A 16,695-nucleotide genomic window follows, 5' to 3' on the forward strand; every position below is an offset into this window, starting at 1 on the left:
CCTGCCTCTCCTTCTTCCTGTTGTTTAGTCTACAGCACAGCCTATCAGATTTTCATGAGGCATCAAAAGACCTGGGCGGCATTTGGAGGTTGCCTGACTGAAAGAAAGAAAGAAAGAAAGAACGAAAGAATACAGGAACTGTTGACACAATGGCTGTCCAAAAATGTTGCATGTAATGTATCAACTTATGTATAAAATAAAGAGAGAGAGAGGACCACAAAATCCATTTGTGTGTATGTGTGTGTGAGAGGTGTGTGTGTGTGTGTGTGTGTGTGTGTGTGTGTGTGTGTGTTGGATGAGACGCTTCAGTGACTTCTTTACTCCCCTTTTAGGATCAACGGGTTGACTATAATCAGACTCCATTCTCCAATAAAGACTTTCACTCCCCCCCTTTCTCTCTCTCTCTCTCTCTCTCTCTCTCTCTCTCTCTCTCAGCGACCCATTATCCTTTACCTTTTACATGCGCTTTTTCACTGAGGAATTATATATAATATGTTCCTGCAGGAAGTGTTACTTGCCAAGGGCTGAAATTAGGTCATTAAAAAACAGCCTATTAAAATTGCATTGTACTGCATAGTTGTAATACTTGCCAACAACCAGCAATAGCTGTTGCACTAACAATCATAATGAATTAATGAATTACAGAAAATTGTTATTTCTCGGTCTGTTAGCTGTAGCAGCAACAATAAAAACACCAGGAAGTGAGAGATCAGACAGCATTTATTATCATGTTCATATAATTTATATTTAGTTAAATCTAAGAACTATGAAGTGCAGTGGTGCATACAAATGAATTTGGTGTATACATGCACGGGTGTTTCAGAATGATTGTTTGTGGTCGGTCTTGATGCAAGTTTGAGTAGAGGATGACATTTGAGTGTGTGTGTGTGTAGTTGTGTGCCACAAAGCCTGTATGAATGTCTTTGCTATTTAACACAAAAAATCACAGTAATTTCAGTAAATGTTGTCTCCAAAAAAAAAAAAGAAAGAAAAAATCAATAAATTGTCAATAAACCATCAGTCTTTTCCTGTTGTGGTCTCCCATAGTAAAGTACACTTCTGCATGTGTTTCCATTCATGTCACCTCCTGTTTGTCTGTGGTCAGAGGGCAGTGGGAGTGTGGTCAGCGTGTGGTCAGTGTCTATCTGGGAATGTCTGAGTCTCAGCGGTCAGCGTTCATCCGCCGCAGCTTCGGCGGCAGGTTGTCCTCTGGCCTCCTTCCAGCTGACAGCAGAGGACTGTGTATGGGGACGGGGGCAGGGGCCGGGGTCGGCGGCAGGCTGTGCTGGTACAGATCTCCAGTCGATTGGGTCATGGGTTCAAAGCCCACCTTGAGGGCCTTGAGCTGCAGCCGGGTCTCTGCCTCAGGGCCAGGAGAGGAGCTGAGGCGCTGAAGCTTGAGGGGCAGGTCTCCCGTGCTGCAAGCCTTCTCAGAGTGCTGGGAGCTGAGCAGCAGCACTTTCCTCTGCAGATCCTCCTTCCCCGAAGAGCTCATCCTCTGCAGCTTGCTGGGCAGTCGACCTCCAGCTCCCCCATGGCGGCCCCCTTCCTCTGAAGTGTTGATGCAATCCACAGAAAACACACGGTCTCGGCGCACTCCACGGCTCTCGCCAAGCGCAGGGGTGGGGGTTGATAACGGGGAGGGCAGTGAAGTCTTCTCTTCATGCTCCTTGACACTGCATGGTGGGGTGGGCACCTCGAATGTGCTGTGGAACTGGGAGTAATCCACCCTGAAAAAGCCCTCCTCCAGAGACATGACAGGCAGGAAACGATGGCCCCATAAAACCTCATCCTCAGTATAGGACGTCCGTGCCTGGCATGTCATACCTAAGAGAGAGTGACAGGATTGTAACTTTTACTAACTGACATTAAATCTGTCCAACGTATTTTTCAGTTAAGTGCCAGCCAATCAATTGTGGGCTGGAAAGGGGGAAAACAAGAGTAACACTATCTTCTCCCTCTGTGCTGTTTATCATTGCTTGGAGAATCATTACCCCATGCTATTTTGCAATTCACCTTCCTACTAGTCAGGCACCGAAGATTTAAATACTGTTTCAACAGTAAATCCAAAGGAAAGGACCTTTGCCATTTCTCAAACAGCACATAAAAACATCTAATGTATCTCTCACTACCGAGAGAGAAGGAGAATTTCTACTTTATGTCTTTCCTTATTCAAGGCGTATTGCCTCTAATGCACTGTAATGGAATCGAATAGAAGCTCTTGAATATCTCTTCACATAGCATTAGAAAAAGTCAGGTTTCATGAGCTGGTCTTTTCTGGCCGTTTCAGCAGTGCTTTTTCTGTTTTTGTAGTGAGTCAAACCCGACAGACCTTTTCCATTAATAGAGGTCAGTAGTGAATAATCCATGCTATCAGTGTGCCTTATGTTAGCTGTGATAATTGCCAGTTTCTATCTTATCAGCATAATTAGCAGTCCTCTAGCACCAGTCTCACATCAATAAATAGGTGGCAGGAACTGGGAATGGGTCATCTCTGAATGTCATTGTAAATTCTGGTGTAGATTGCATTCTGCATACTGGTTTGATTTTCCTCTGAGCTCTGAGACAATTACACACAAACAGATGCCGTGCTTGTTTTACACCTGTCAGTTTACTTATGTGCCCATAAAGAGAGTAAGAAAACTCATTAGGAAGCAAAGGAATGGTTGCCTGGTAATGTTGGTACAAATGTTTACTGGACGATTATGAATGCTTGCACGCATCCTGTGCCTTCTTCTCTGGGGTGCGTGCCTGTTAAGGTTTCTGTTTAACTTCAGCGCTTGCAAAATAATTTCCTTGACATTTCTATCTGTGGCAAGGGTCTCTCACGATCAATAAGCACTTAGGTCTCAACGTACACATTTTCTGAGCCAGTGGTTCTGCTACAACCTGAGCTGTTTTGTTGAGCAGGATGGTTGGAGTTAGCTGTGGAGTAGGAGTCTGATCCTGTCCCTCTGAGGGATGATACTTTCAGTGTTATGTCATAGCCTGATGCTATTTTAGGCTCAGCATCTCATCTTCAAACACAGGAAACCTTCAACAGCCCTACATCTAAACAAAGGTCATTTTTATTGCTAATTAGCCCAAAGGATGGGCTTTAACAAGTAGGGTGAGTTCGGGACAGTTTTCCAGCAGTGCACTCTCATCAGGATAACAAATATATTACTGTTGTCTGCATAACATAGCAGTAATACAGGTGCAAAAGAAGCTTACAGGTTTACAGCCTTACAGGCATACCATTTGTTTCATCATTCAGGCGTCATATGGGTATTCAAGCAGCCCGTAAATGTTTAGTGCACTTGCATAAAAATAAAAGCCTCAGAACAACTATGCAAACACTTGGCAGACAGAGAAGGAGAGCAGGGTGTCCCTGAAGAGAGCTTTATGTAAAATGCCTGGCGCCAGCCTTCACTGGCACTGTTTAAATGGTACATTTCCATAATGCGCTACCTTTTTTGTGAGGCTGTATTTGAATCTAACCACTATTTTACTTTACCAGGAATCCATACACATGCAGGAGCAGAAACTCAGACACATATGGACACACATATGCAGACACATGCACACAAAAGAATGCTGACATATAGGTGTGTATCATCTGCATAGTGGTAAAATTGTTACTACATATCGTAAAGTGATGGTGTCGCCAAGAGGGAACATACAGAGCAACATCAAGCCCTGTGCGTTTTACTACACTCATCAGTGTGTTTTATACATTTGAGGATGACAAATATATCTTTGACATTTTTGTGTATTAATCTTCAAAGGTTACCTGTGGTGTCAGGTATCCATGAGTTCTGTTCTGCTCCTCAACCCTGCCCTCGCAATACCAACCTGTTATATTTTAAGGAATTTCAAAAATTGCCTCTCTTGACAATTGATAGAATACGTTCAGTAAATCTGCTGAATCTGAATCTCAAGCCAAACAGAAAAACCTCCTATTTGGCAGAGACATTTCCACTCTAGGTTTCTCAGGCTTGCATCCAGATCCTTTTGTGTTGAGGAAACCATGCCAGTTTCTTCCTGCTGAGCGTTTTGTTCTTATTTGTGAAACATGTTCAAGGTTGCCTCTGAGAACTGAATTAAAAAGAGCAGACTATATGTGAATATGTCATCGTGGGCAGTCAGCAAGACAATCGGCAAGCTAACAGCTGTGTCAGCACCAGCAGAATGTAATTTTAGGGTCTGACAGCAATTCCATGGAGAGGATAATAGTTCCTCTTAATCATCTAGGGTTAATGAGATGCTTATTGGTGTAAGTATGCCTGTAGATATATTGGTGACTCTGCCATTGCTGCTCAGCTCAGAGTGCCACAGCACAGTGAGAGTAAACTTCTGGCTGCAACCTGATTTAATGACATTATCAACAGAGCACAGACTGTGCTGCCTGCCTGCCTCTATGCTTCCCTGCTGATCCCTCCCTACTGCTCTAAGCCTATTCAGCACTGTGGTTTTCCTGGGACAATGGCAAAGTAAGGGTTAGGAGGGAAGGAGGGAAGCAGAGATGAAAGCAAAAGAGGCTGAATGGGAAAAGCAGGAAAGGATCCCAGCATGGATGGGTTTATTTGTATATGTAAGCCTGGAAGTCAAGAGGAAGTATCTCTCTGCTAAATGTGAAACAGTACAGTGTTGTTGCTCGCAGCAGCCCAGTGTAGTGTAGTTACAGTGGAGGCTGTATCCCACATCTCACACTCTGTCTCCGAATTACCTCTGCTCTCTCTTGTCATTTGAAAAATGGAGTGGAACTTCAGCTGAAACCCCTGCTCATCCATCACGTTGGCACACGCATCTATGACCACAGGCTTTTATTATGCATAGAGTAGACATAAAACCAATTCTGCAGTAATAAAATATCCCCCATAATTCAATCAGGGAGCCATTCTCATGTGTTGCTCTCACTCTCACCTTTTTCAGCACCTGCATTCTTTGTATGTGCAAAATTGGGAGGAGGCAGAGAAATGAGATTTCCCAGGGTCTTGGTAACGAGTATCCATTAGATAGGATTGTAATGTGGGTTGATATTGATAAATGCATTACCATTTAGATTGGGGATGAGGAGAATGAAGAAACTAGAATGAAATAAAGTGGAAAGGATAAGAAAGGCATAAGAGTAAAGAGCTTACAGCTTGTGATTATCATGGGTGCTGAGTGCAAGAGTCCTCACCTGTGGTCTCCACAATGCCCTCCAGGATAACTACAATCTCAAACTGCTCATTCATGAGAGAGCGCTGGGACAGGTCGAAAAAGGGACTCTTGGGATTGATTTCATGGCAGATGGTGAGAGGGGAGACCAAGAAGAGCTGGTCTGCGCCCGTCCCAAAACCAACATCCAATTCACACTGGTCCAGAGGCAGGAACTCTCCCTCAGGAGTCTGACGAGACTGAAAAAAAAAATATGAGGGAGGGAAAGGGGAAAAAAATAAAGAGGGAGAACCACAAAGAGAGAGGAAAGAGAAGATTAGGTGCATGTTATCTCTAAACAGAGCTACAGCGATGACGAGAGATTAGAGTATGAATACATTAGAGTAGCCTGGAGCCACATCAAGTCCTCTCACGCCAATAAATGAGAGCACACTCTGTTAGCTGCGTTGTTCCTCGTGCATGTTCTGGCACTGGCACCTCTCGTCTTCCTTTCCTCTAATGAAGGAGGACACATATCTTCAGCGACAGCCTAAAGAAATTAATGGGAAGGTTCTCTAAAAATGACCTCTGTGCCACCCCGGTGGGAATGCCATGTTATCTAATGCAGGAGAATAAAGGGATGAAGAAAATGGAAGACAATGCTTTCCCTGTCTGTCTCGCTCCAACTATCTTTCACCAGAGGCCATTCTCTCTTGAATATTCATCAGTGCCTTGTTTGCGGTAGTTACAGACTTGGTGCTTCACATTGATTTCCAGGAGGACTTGCGGGCAGGCGCAGAAGACTGCAGTGTTTGGACAGGACTTGCCTATGGAGTGTTAACTGGTGCGGAAGCATTTAATTGCCCAGATGATGGTGGGGCGCAGCAGCAAGGTCTTGGACGTCTGAACTCCAAGTGCTTTTTTTCTCTTTCTGTCTGTTAGAATTGTACCTTTTTTTTCCTTTACTATTAAGTCTCAGAAAGTCTTCTTTTCTGTTTTCTTTTCACAACAGATGCAGATACAGACCAAGATGAACGTATCATTGGGAATTCAAAGCAATTATCCTGCTCTTTGTTTTTGTGATTTCAATATCAATCCTCTTAGAAATTAGTCTTGTAGTCTTCTTACACAATTTATTTATGATGTTTCACTTAAAATCTTCAAGGAATAATCAGGATCACCCCAGCTGAAAATAGGCCTAGCTGTTCCAAAATTGGTTTTGGTTGAAACTTTTATGACCTTAAACTGTGAAGATTATTCCTGTTAAGCCTCTGATTACAAACTATGAAGAGTAGGGTAGATGTCATGGATGCCATGTCAGACTCCACTCCTGTTTCATAAATATTTCTTTTCCCTCTAAAAGAACCAACTGCAATGTGCATATGTGCCCTACAGAACTTCAACGAATACAAAGTGACAAGGATAAGTGTGAAGTTGATTTTTCTGCGTTTCATTTTTAACTCTTTGGCCCAACTGTTTGATATCAACAGGGAGTTTTGCACTGTGTTCTCTTTGTGGGTTCCTACACAGAGTTTCACTTAAAACTCTGGTAATTGGGATGTGTCAGCCACCAGCCACCCACACACACACATATCTCACCTCTCTTCTCTCCTCCACCACCACAACCACCACACACAACTGTACACTGATCTCCCCCTCCATGCACACACACACACACACACACATGCAAGTACACACAACCTCGCCCCGCCTCTGTAAGCCCTGCTGCCATTTCCAGATATTTTTATAAAATCCCAAAATATCCCAACACATCATTCCCACAAAGACTTTTCCCTCTTCCAACCTTTTTACTGACTCACACTGTGGTCCAGATGTGCCTGTTGTTGTAGGCTGATGAACAGCTACCTCCACTTGGTGATCAAAACACTCTATTCTCATGCAACCTGTTTCACAAAACCTTCATTTTGGTGCTGGATTGTAATGCTGGTGCAGGCCATCATATCAACTTCTATTCATCAACAAAATGTTTATTGGAATACTTACTATATTATGTAATATATATGTCTTTTTTTTAAATTAAGATTTAAATTATGATTTATGTCAGCCTAAGAGGGTAGCTAAACTAAATTAAACAAAAAAGGTGTTTACATGGGTTAAACCCCCCTCCCTCCCTCTCTCTCTCGCCTCCAGTCTGACCTGTACTGCTGCTACCGGTCTGTTCAAAGCCCAATTTTATCCTGACCTCCCCGTGACATTGCCCTGCAGCTTACCCGTCCGAGACGCAAACTGTGAATGAAGTGTGAGTAAACAGCCTTTGCATTGCCAGAAAACATTACGGCCTATTTATATCTCCTGCGAATATCAATGAGACGCTCATTTGGATTTATGTTACAAAACGGCTTTTGTGTGGAGAGGGGGCATTGTTGGCTCGTCAGGTGCTCTCAGACCGGTGAATGCTGCGCGGTATCGCTCCTCCGTGTGGGTTATCCCACGATGGCTCGGGGCAATCCCACTTTTCACTCCCTGTCTTTGTCGCTTAAGATTAAAAAGATGGATGACTGTATGCAAACAACGACATGCAAAGATTCTTACACAAGCCCCGACGGCGCTCTCCTACGCTTCTTCCTGCACAACGATTCAGGGAGCCTTGTTTGTTGGCTGTTTTTCTCTGTACATGTGATGCTCAGCTCCGAAAAACAAACAAACAGCTAGATTCTTCTTCCCGAGTTCTAACAAACCCCTGACAGGTACTTTGTTATTCATTGATTCTGCACGATGTTTTCGAGTACACAGTAAGCCAAAGTGCACCGTTAAAAAACAACTCTTGGATGAACGCGCAAACAGATAGGGGGGTTGCGATTTCCACTCAAGATTCCACCGATACAGACTTTGAGCTCACTATACTCACCCAAGCCATCTCACATTGCCTTTCCACTCATTACCGGTGGAAAGGCGATGTGAGTTTTTTTGTGCTTACGAAAGGTAGTTTGTCAAGGCGGTGAGTGATGCTCATGGATGAGGACAGGTGCTAAATGAAATTGATTGGCGCTAAGCAGGCCTGGTCAGCTCCATGCCTATTCTCTCCCAATCCTTCATCAATCACGGGGCTGAGTAAGAGAGGAGGTGAGCAGGAGACAGGCAAGGGCAGACTGATTAGGTGAGTGAGCTGACCTCTGGTTCACAGTGAGGAAAAAGTAGACAGGTCGGCGGTGCTTCCACAAGTTAAGGTAAACCAGGTGAAAATTGGTGTCTGACATGTATTTTGTGTCACTGCAACTCTGGCTCTGTTTTCTGCCAAGAACCAGCTTTTAATTATCAATGTGATTCCTACTGACCCTGGCAGGAGTGGGCAGAAATGGCTGCTGTGACAAATTTCTTGGCCTCAAAATGGGCTTTTTTGTGACAGTGTTGCCTCCAGTTTCTACCTGGCTGATGTAAATTATATGACATTCTCATATGGGTTTACTGTCAGGCAGCTTCGATAAGGTGTCTGAAGGTGTAGTGCTGTTTTTTTTTTTTTTAAAGATCATTATTCTTTTTCTTTTTTTTAACTTATGAGGTCTCTAACCTCTCTTGACTCGCAGTGACACAAAAAATAATAGCCCACCTTGCACAGCTCAAACTGTAAGGGAAAAACCAAAACTTAAAGGTGTATGGTGAGCCTGCATATTTGCATATGTTTATGTGGCATCCATGAGTGCTTGCGTGTTTGTGAGCATGCATGAGCGAGTTTGCACACACACTCTTAACACAGATGTGCCCTATACACCTATACACACTCTATATATTCTCCGATACCAAGCACAAAGCAGAGAAGAGCACTTCAGATTCTCCAGGTTCTCAAGTTGCTCCCTCATTAATGCCTCCAAGATGATCCTCTCACCCTGTGTTGCTCCAGAAATGCAGAATATAATTGCATCTCTATTCCAATTAGAAAAACAAATGGAAATCAATTCTGGTGCTAGTGGCTAGTACATCAAGTCCGCCCACAAACGAAGAAAAAGTCTATTTTGCTGATTCTCTTTTCTGTCCTCTCCATTTTACCCCACCATCACACTGTCAATCCCGTCACTCTCCCTTTCTCACTAGCTTCCCCCCCTCCAGTCATGCCAGTGTCATGTTTTCGGCAAGGCTGTTCCACCAGGATGCCCTCTGAGGCTGCCAGCAATGCCCTGCAAGGCTGCCTTTCGACAGCTTATGGTGTGACTCTGAATGACAGCTCCCATTGGTCTGCCTCTCCCTTCCTCCTGCTGTCTGCTGTCTTCCAGTAATCAAACACGACAATTGAGCAAAGCGCTGGTTTACTGACATGCAAACACAGCAGCGGGAAACTAAGCTGTTTCCAAGATAGCATGCCCGGATTCTCTCAATGCCTTCACAATCCTCCAAAATTACATAACTTTCAGACAAAATATTACTATTGGGATGCTGCCGGAAGTACTGGTTTTGATTCGTGGAGGTGTGTGTGACGACAGGTACAAGTTGTGGGGGCTATAAGGTGTTAAGTGTGTGGTTCTGGTGAAATGAGAGGCTGTGTGATTGGCAGATCGATAAAAAGATGAGGGGATGCAGAAGCAAAGCCTTCCAAAAGGACACAAGTCATGTCAGACAGCTCCTTCCCATACTCTCTTTCTCTCACAGACGGCTTTGTAAAAGCATCTGTCACTGCTACATACACACAATACAAAAACCTGAACACACACACACACACATTGCACAGTTAAAAGATTTCTTCTGTCAGCATCCATGTACAGATGACAGTTGTGTATCTTAAATGACGAGCCATGACTCAGAGAGGGTTGCAATTCAACAGCACCACCAACATCTCCCTATAAGAACTGCATTGGAAGCATTGAGCCTAAACTGTAAGTTCCTTTATGGATTTATTTTTAGCCATCATATATGATGTGCATACCCTGTTATAGGTGGATATGTTCAAGTTCAACCAGTGCTTCTGCATTTCTCAAGTAGAGATACTTTATTTTTTGTATTATTTTTGCCCACCTTTACAAAAGCTGCTCCAAAAAATGTGTCGGTAAGAGACCCTTTGAAGCAGAAGAAAAAGACTAGGCCATAAAGCCCTGGGCAAAAAACAGCACACACTGGGTACTGTATCCATTGTATCTCTCACAGACAGAAGGAGTGTTAAAAAAAAGAAAAAGAAAAAGAAAAAAAAAAAACAGTGTGGGGTTGTTGAGGAGGTCTTGGATTTATGATGTTCCTATTCCTTTTTTTGTCCCGGCGGAAAAGTAAAAACACATCTCTCCAGCACCAGAAAACGCCTGCACCTCAAATATTTTGTGATGTTACTTCTGCTCTCTCTATCCCAATGCTACTCGGCTTCTGTTTTGTCAAAATGACAACATTTTCTGTGCATGTCATTGCTACAAGATGATCCTATCATTCAGTTTTATCAGCATGAGTAACCAGAAGGACTGTTGTGGAGAGCCCCGGTGCCCTTCTGGTGTCACAGGTGCATCAGACAGTTGTAGTGAGTGAGTCTGTGAGTTTGAGGCTAAGTCTTCCAGGAGAGACAAGGGAACTCGGCGTAGACGTGTGTGATTGTACTTTGTGCCTACGGGGTTGTTTACTGGGTCTGTGCCTGTGACTATGGAATAACTTAGTCCTCTTTCCCCTCCTCCCTCTCTCCGCCTGCATGCATCATTAAGCTGACCGCCGCTCGGCTCGATGTGCTGTGCCTACGTCGAAGTGTGAAGGGGAACACAGACATAAACAAGCTCCAAGCACCTTGCTGATGCTGTTTATCTTCTTTAAAGCCCATTTTGCACATTGAGCATAGAAGTGGCTAAAAGGAGCTCTGGGATTACAGTCAGTTAAATGAGGGGCCAGACACCATTTGTATGAATGTTTGATTCAAGACCCACAACAAGATTCAAACCTACAACATTGTGATTACTTAGGGTGCATCTTTGTCTACCAAGCCATCTGGAAGCCCAAGGGATAGCTTGTATTTAATTATGTTATTTTCCTTTCAAAAGCCCTGTATAGAGTTTTTGGAAGCCTTACTCAAACATAATGCTTTAAAACACATTTTATACTCCAAGAAAGGGGAGAGGAAACTATACCCTTAAGAAAAGAGGGAAAACGATGCCTCTTTATGGTTGCCATTAATACCTTTTATGTTTCCAAGCAGAGCGCATCCCAGGAGTGCTGTTGATCTGACTCGGGTAATCTGTTCTTGTATGTGAAACTCCTCCACCACTGATTCCCTGACTTTCATGCTTTGAGGTTGAGCTGTCACACCACATCCTGAGAAAAGCTACGTCTCTGCCACTTGCTGATCCACACCCGTGACCTGGAGTTAAACCGCCTGGCTCTCCAAATGTCACCGGCTGAAGGAGGACTGATGCTGAACACGGTGTTCCTCTGCTGCCTCACACCTCAAAAAGACCACAACTCCCTTTACTTTCTTATCTCCGTGGTCTGAGATGCGCCTGGCTGCCACTCAGCTGCACAATCCCACTGCTGAGGGATTATGGTAATACTATCTTAAGCCTTGTTTTGTTTAACAAGGCACATATTGTGTAGTGGGACCTGCTTACAATTAAGCTTCAAATAAAGAAGATTATTTCAGATCTTTGCTGTGCAATATGCAACTGTCCCTTTTGATCGTGGGTTTAACCTTTTGGATGAGAGGAGCTGGGGGTATAACAGCACTTCCATGATGCAAACGGCCAGACTCTCTGTGCAAAAAGAAACTGTTGGTTTTTCCATTTCGCTAGGCTGCCACAATTTGCATACAACATATGACACTGTGGTCCTGAAAGGTTTCCACACTGCTGAGAGGTGATGCTGCTGCTGCCTATTGTAGCAACAGTGAGTCTTTTAACAGGATATATAGGGTAATTATTTTGTTTTCACTTCCAATCTGAATCATACGGCCATTCTGTTATTATATATCTTTATTAGTTATACCCAGGATGCACATATAGGGATTTCTGCTTAACAATGTGCAACTTTAATTGCTCTCTTACAGCTTCCACTTCAGTGTTTTAGTAGGGAATGGCCCTCATAGATTAGTTTATGGTGTTTAATTAAACAGCACAGTGACGCAAAGCTCATCTGGCGCTTGACTGCCTTACCTTTATGAGTTTGCACCTGATTTGAGCGGACACCATGTGGCTGTTGCGCAGGTTTCCCACACGGAACATGAGGCACAGTTTCCCGTCTCGCTGAGAAATCACTGCGTCCTGGCTGAACATGAGCGTCTCTGCGCGCTTCTTGGGCTGGGACATTTTTATGAACATGCAGCCGATGAGAAAGGCGTCTACTATGGAGCCCAGAAGCGACTGGAACAGGAAGAGAATGATCCCCTCCGGGCACTTCTCTGTGATGTACCGGTAGCCGTAGCCGATCGTTGCCTCGGTTTCGATGAAAAATAGGAAAGCTGAGGGGAAGTTGTAAACATTGGCCACGCAGGGAGTATAGGACGAGTCGTGGCCATGATTTAGGTCTCCTCTGATGTAGGCGATGATCCACCACATAGATGCCATGACCAACCATGCGATCGTATAAGTTAGGATAAAGATGAGCAGGTTCCATCGCCACTTAAGGTCCACCAAAGTGGTGAAAAGGTCGGAGAGGTATCTGCTCGTCTCTCCGCCGAGGTTCCCGTGCTGCACATTGCAGCGACCATTCTTCTCCACGAAGCGCTGGCGTTTCTTCTTCACCGGCGCAGAAAAAGTGGTTGCCCGGTTTGTATTTACCACTTGGTAGTCCTCGCCAAATTTTCTCCGAAGTGCAGCCATTTGCTTGACCCGAGCTCTCCCGAAGTAAAGGGTAAACTACTTGTTGTTTTAATCCATCTTTCTGTTTGTTTGAGCCCCAAAAAGACTGGTTATCTGCAGTGCGTAAAACGCGCCATGGCCACTTCAGTGCGCACGGATGTGAATCCTCGAACTAAAATAACGCACGGGTATGTCAGTATTTTAACAGCACAGCTATTTTCCTTTTATTATAAAAATGTCCACCATTCCTCTAGTTATAGTGTGGATCAGTGCAGCGCGACATCAATAGATCAAGTCGCTGAGATGACCCAAGTGGTGGTGCGCTCCTCTCAGTCTCCAGCTGCAGATACTGGCCTGATGCTCGCCACTGGAGCGAATGAGGAGAATACGAGGAGCTGTCTGCCATTCACAGCTTCTGGTGGGCTGTAAAAGATTTTTTTTTTTTTTTTTAATAAAAAAGGAGGTGTGTGCATGCGTGTGTGAGGGAGAGATCTTGGGGGAGGGATGGAGAGAGGGAGGGAGGAGGGGAGAATAGTAAAGCAGCAAGCTGTGTGTGTGTGTGTGTGTGTGTGTGTGTGTGCGTGCGTGCGTGCGTGCGTGCGTGCGTGTGTGTGTGTGTGTGTGTGTGAGAGAGAGAGAGAGAGAGAGAGAGAGAGAGAGAGAGAGTTTGTGAGAGTGGTGTGCGTGTAAAGCAAAATGGGTTCTTCAGTTTTAAATAATGTTGGTCAATAAGTCAGTCTCGATATTGAATCCAATATAATTCAATATGATATAATTTCCCCCCCAAATTCGTTATCTCGCCCATATTATTTTGGATTAATAGCTTGGATAGTCATGCAGAGATCTTAAATGATGAGGTGCAGGATACAGTTTGGCGTTTCATGTTAGTCTCCGCCATCTACTGGATGGAGCAGTTATGTGCATTGAAGAGGACTTAGAATAGGGGGCCCATTACATGCTGAACTTCATTTGATTAGGGGCACATTTTAACTGGCTTGTAACTGTACCAGGTTGGTGAAATACTTAATAATGATAATAATAGAAAAACGCACTAAACTGATTTTTAAATACTTTTTATAAGAGCGTAGTATGAAGCCACTCTCTTTTCAATGCTTTATACTGAACTAATATCAAGCACCATATGAGACTTTGTCCATTTTAAGCCTGACCTCATGCCTTTGCCTTCTCTTCTTTCACATGAAGCCCTCTTATTGATTTAAATATTGCCATTCCATTAGAGGCTCTTCCAGACTGACATCTTCTCAAAGACCAGCCTGAGAGGGGACGGTTCGACCTTGGCACTCTTTTAGCCCCGTTTCAATCAACAACACACAAAGGCCTGCATTGTATGCAAGCTTCGGCCTTACTAACCAATACAACATCAGTCTCTCAGTAGAGTTTCAGGCAGACTATATTAATAAAGCCATAGTGTCCATGTTTGCTGCAGTTTAAAAGGGTGCACTGCGGATTTGTAGCCTTGAAATATGGTTACAGTGTTGTAAGACTTTGTCCTCCAACTTCATCTCTGCTTTCCTTCCATAGTAGTCTTCTGAAGTGAAAAGGTGACATCACGGTAATGTTAATGTGATACTTTATTGATCCCAATTCATTTGTGCCCCATCCAGGGAGGTCAGAGGTCAGGGTCCCCAACAGAGCGGCGTCACTGCAGGAGGGAAGGAATCAGTGACTTGCTCAAGGAGACCACAGCAGTCAACAATCTCTTTAACTTTGAGGCCACACACATTAGCCCAGCAGATAATATGACTTGCAATGAACAGGGGTACATTTTCTACTAGAATGCAGCAAACTTAGTGTAAAAACCCAAGAAAGATGATATCAGTGTGTGATGATGGTATCAATATGAGTTTTCCAAGATTTTTATTTCTTGTTTAAGCTTAAATAGATTACGGCTTTTGAAAAAGATAAGAATAGAGAAGGACTTGCCTTATTCATTAGCAATTAGGCAGCTCACTTATCAAATCTATATCCATAAACTTGATAACGATGATAGTATCTTGTCATAAAAGTTCAATTTTTATGCCTTTTACGCAGAAAGTTATTTTGGCCTTAGAGGACGTTACATTTTCTATCACCAGCCTATGCGGTGTAAAGTTTAGCTTTCATTTGTGTGAAATTACCCATCCTGGGGGAATATGGCAACAGAGCAGAAGAAACTAATGAATTGTCACAATAATAAAACTGTTTTTACAGCCACTGGCTTGGATACTTCCAACAGCTATCAGTCACTTGAATAGCAAAATGTTCTTGTGGTGTCTTAAAGATAAGACCTGAGCAGACAGTGCTTAAAGTAAGAGGATGGCTTCCAAGGCTGCAGCAGCTTGAGGCACAGAGGACGAGAAAGGACTGGAGGATTTTTCACAATCAGCATTAGATGTTAGAGTTACCTCTGGTCATTTTTGAATGTCTCATACAGTAAATGAGGATTTATCTCATCACTTGATAATCTGACGAAATGAAAGTGCTATTACACTTCACTGATACTGGAAGATGGACCCACTCAAATAGGAGTTAGAAAGCTGATGCAAACAAAGAAATTACATTCTAAGTACAAGGCGTAAACTAATCCAACATCTTGAAAGGCAATATTAATGCAGGATGAAAAGCATCAATAAGAAATAATGTGTTGAGCAAATGTAGTGTGAGGGAAAGAGACTGAGAAAGAGAGTGAGAGAGACAGGGTGTTGATGTAAATCACAGGTGCAGTGTGGCATTTTCTGGCCATTTCAAATTAAAATTCCCCCCATGCACGATCAGCAAGGGGCCCCATCAAAGCATATTATTTAAATTGTTTTCTAATAACAAAAAAGGCTGCACGAGTGGTTATATGGGAATGGCAATGCTGCATTATGCTCTCAGTGCACACCGCTGTTATTTGCAGTGTTGAAATGAGCTGCTACTGTTGGTGCTGCTGACATTTCACTGTTTTCAGAGGGGTGGGGGGTCGGGCGTGGGGGCATTTGAGACAAAATGAAATCACGACATGGAGCTGACCTGTGGTTCATCTATGTCACATGCTGATTATACATTTGAATTCATCCGGTGAGCCTGCATGTCTCTTTGAAAATGAGTTAAATTATTCCCATCAAGGTATTGTAGGTAGATTATTCTACAAATTTATGCATTGATGTTAAGAATAAGACGGAGGAAAGATAAAAACCCTCGGGCTGATGCCAAAACTAATAACCCATAAAATTAATGCAACACTTTTAAATGTCTCTCTTGAATTTAATGTTTTGATGTCAAATGTGCACCAAAAATGCTCTTATATTTTGGGTTATGATGGGGTAAAAGAGTTGTCCTGAACTCCTGAGGCATTTCTAAGTTCTGTTCTTTTGAAAACTGAGTGTTATTCATCATTCTTTATCGCTTCATACCATCCTCCACTCCTTTGAAACCGCATAGTCTGTCATTAAATAACCATATACCTTTGAAAAGTGTCTTGTATATACTTGGTATATTTGGATTTGCATGCACTGGCAGATTATTATTCATTACAGTCTGCTAATTTTCTCCATATCTGATCTCTTGTCAGTCTTCAGCAAGTTCTCTACTTTATTCTCCTTACATATGCGTCCTTTTTTAGTTTAGTTAAGTTTAAGTTTAGTTTAGAGTTTGATGCTTTATGATAAAATGACAAACGACCACAGCAAGAAACAGTATTAAGAGTATAAGAGAGGAAAGAAGACCAGAGGGCTTGTTCAAAGTCTTCCCTGTAATCCAGCAAGTTCCATGCTTATATGAAAAGACTAAATATGAGCCTCTTGACACATGGAACCAAAGTGGAACCAAATCTCCAATTTTTATTTGCAAAGATAAGAGTCTGAACTCAAGGCTGTTGTCAGAT

General features: G+C 43.2%; 1 protein-coding gene across 1 annotated transcript; it reads right to left on the minus strand.

Moving 5' to 3' along the window:
• Positions 1-708: 708 nt before the first annotated feature.
• On the minus strand, positions 709-13,202 carry LOC115364444 (G protein-activated inward rectifier potassium channel 1-like). The gene is made up of 3 exons (XM_030059015.1): positions 12,186-13,202; positions 5,165-5,381; positions 709-1,827 (listed from the first exon to the last, which is right to left on the minus strand). The coding sequence occupies exons 1-3, from the start codon at positions 12,849-12,851 to the stop codon at positions 1,163-1,165; spliced, it is 1,548 nt and encodes a 515-aa protein (XP_029914875.1). The 5' UTR covers positions 12,852-13,202; the 3' UTR covers positions 709-1,162.
• Between the last annotated feature and the right edge of the window lie 3,493 nt (positions 13,203-16,695).

This window comes from Myripristis murdjan, chromosome 8 (assembly GCF_902150065.1).
Source record: "Myripristis murdjan chromosome 8, fMyrMur1.1, whole genome shotgun sequence".
Classification (NCBI taxonomy): domain Eukaryota; kingdom Metazoa; phylum Chordata; class Actinopteri; order Holocentriformes; family Holocentridae; genus Myripristis; species Myripristis murdjan.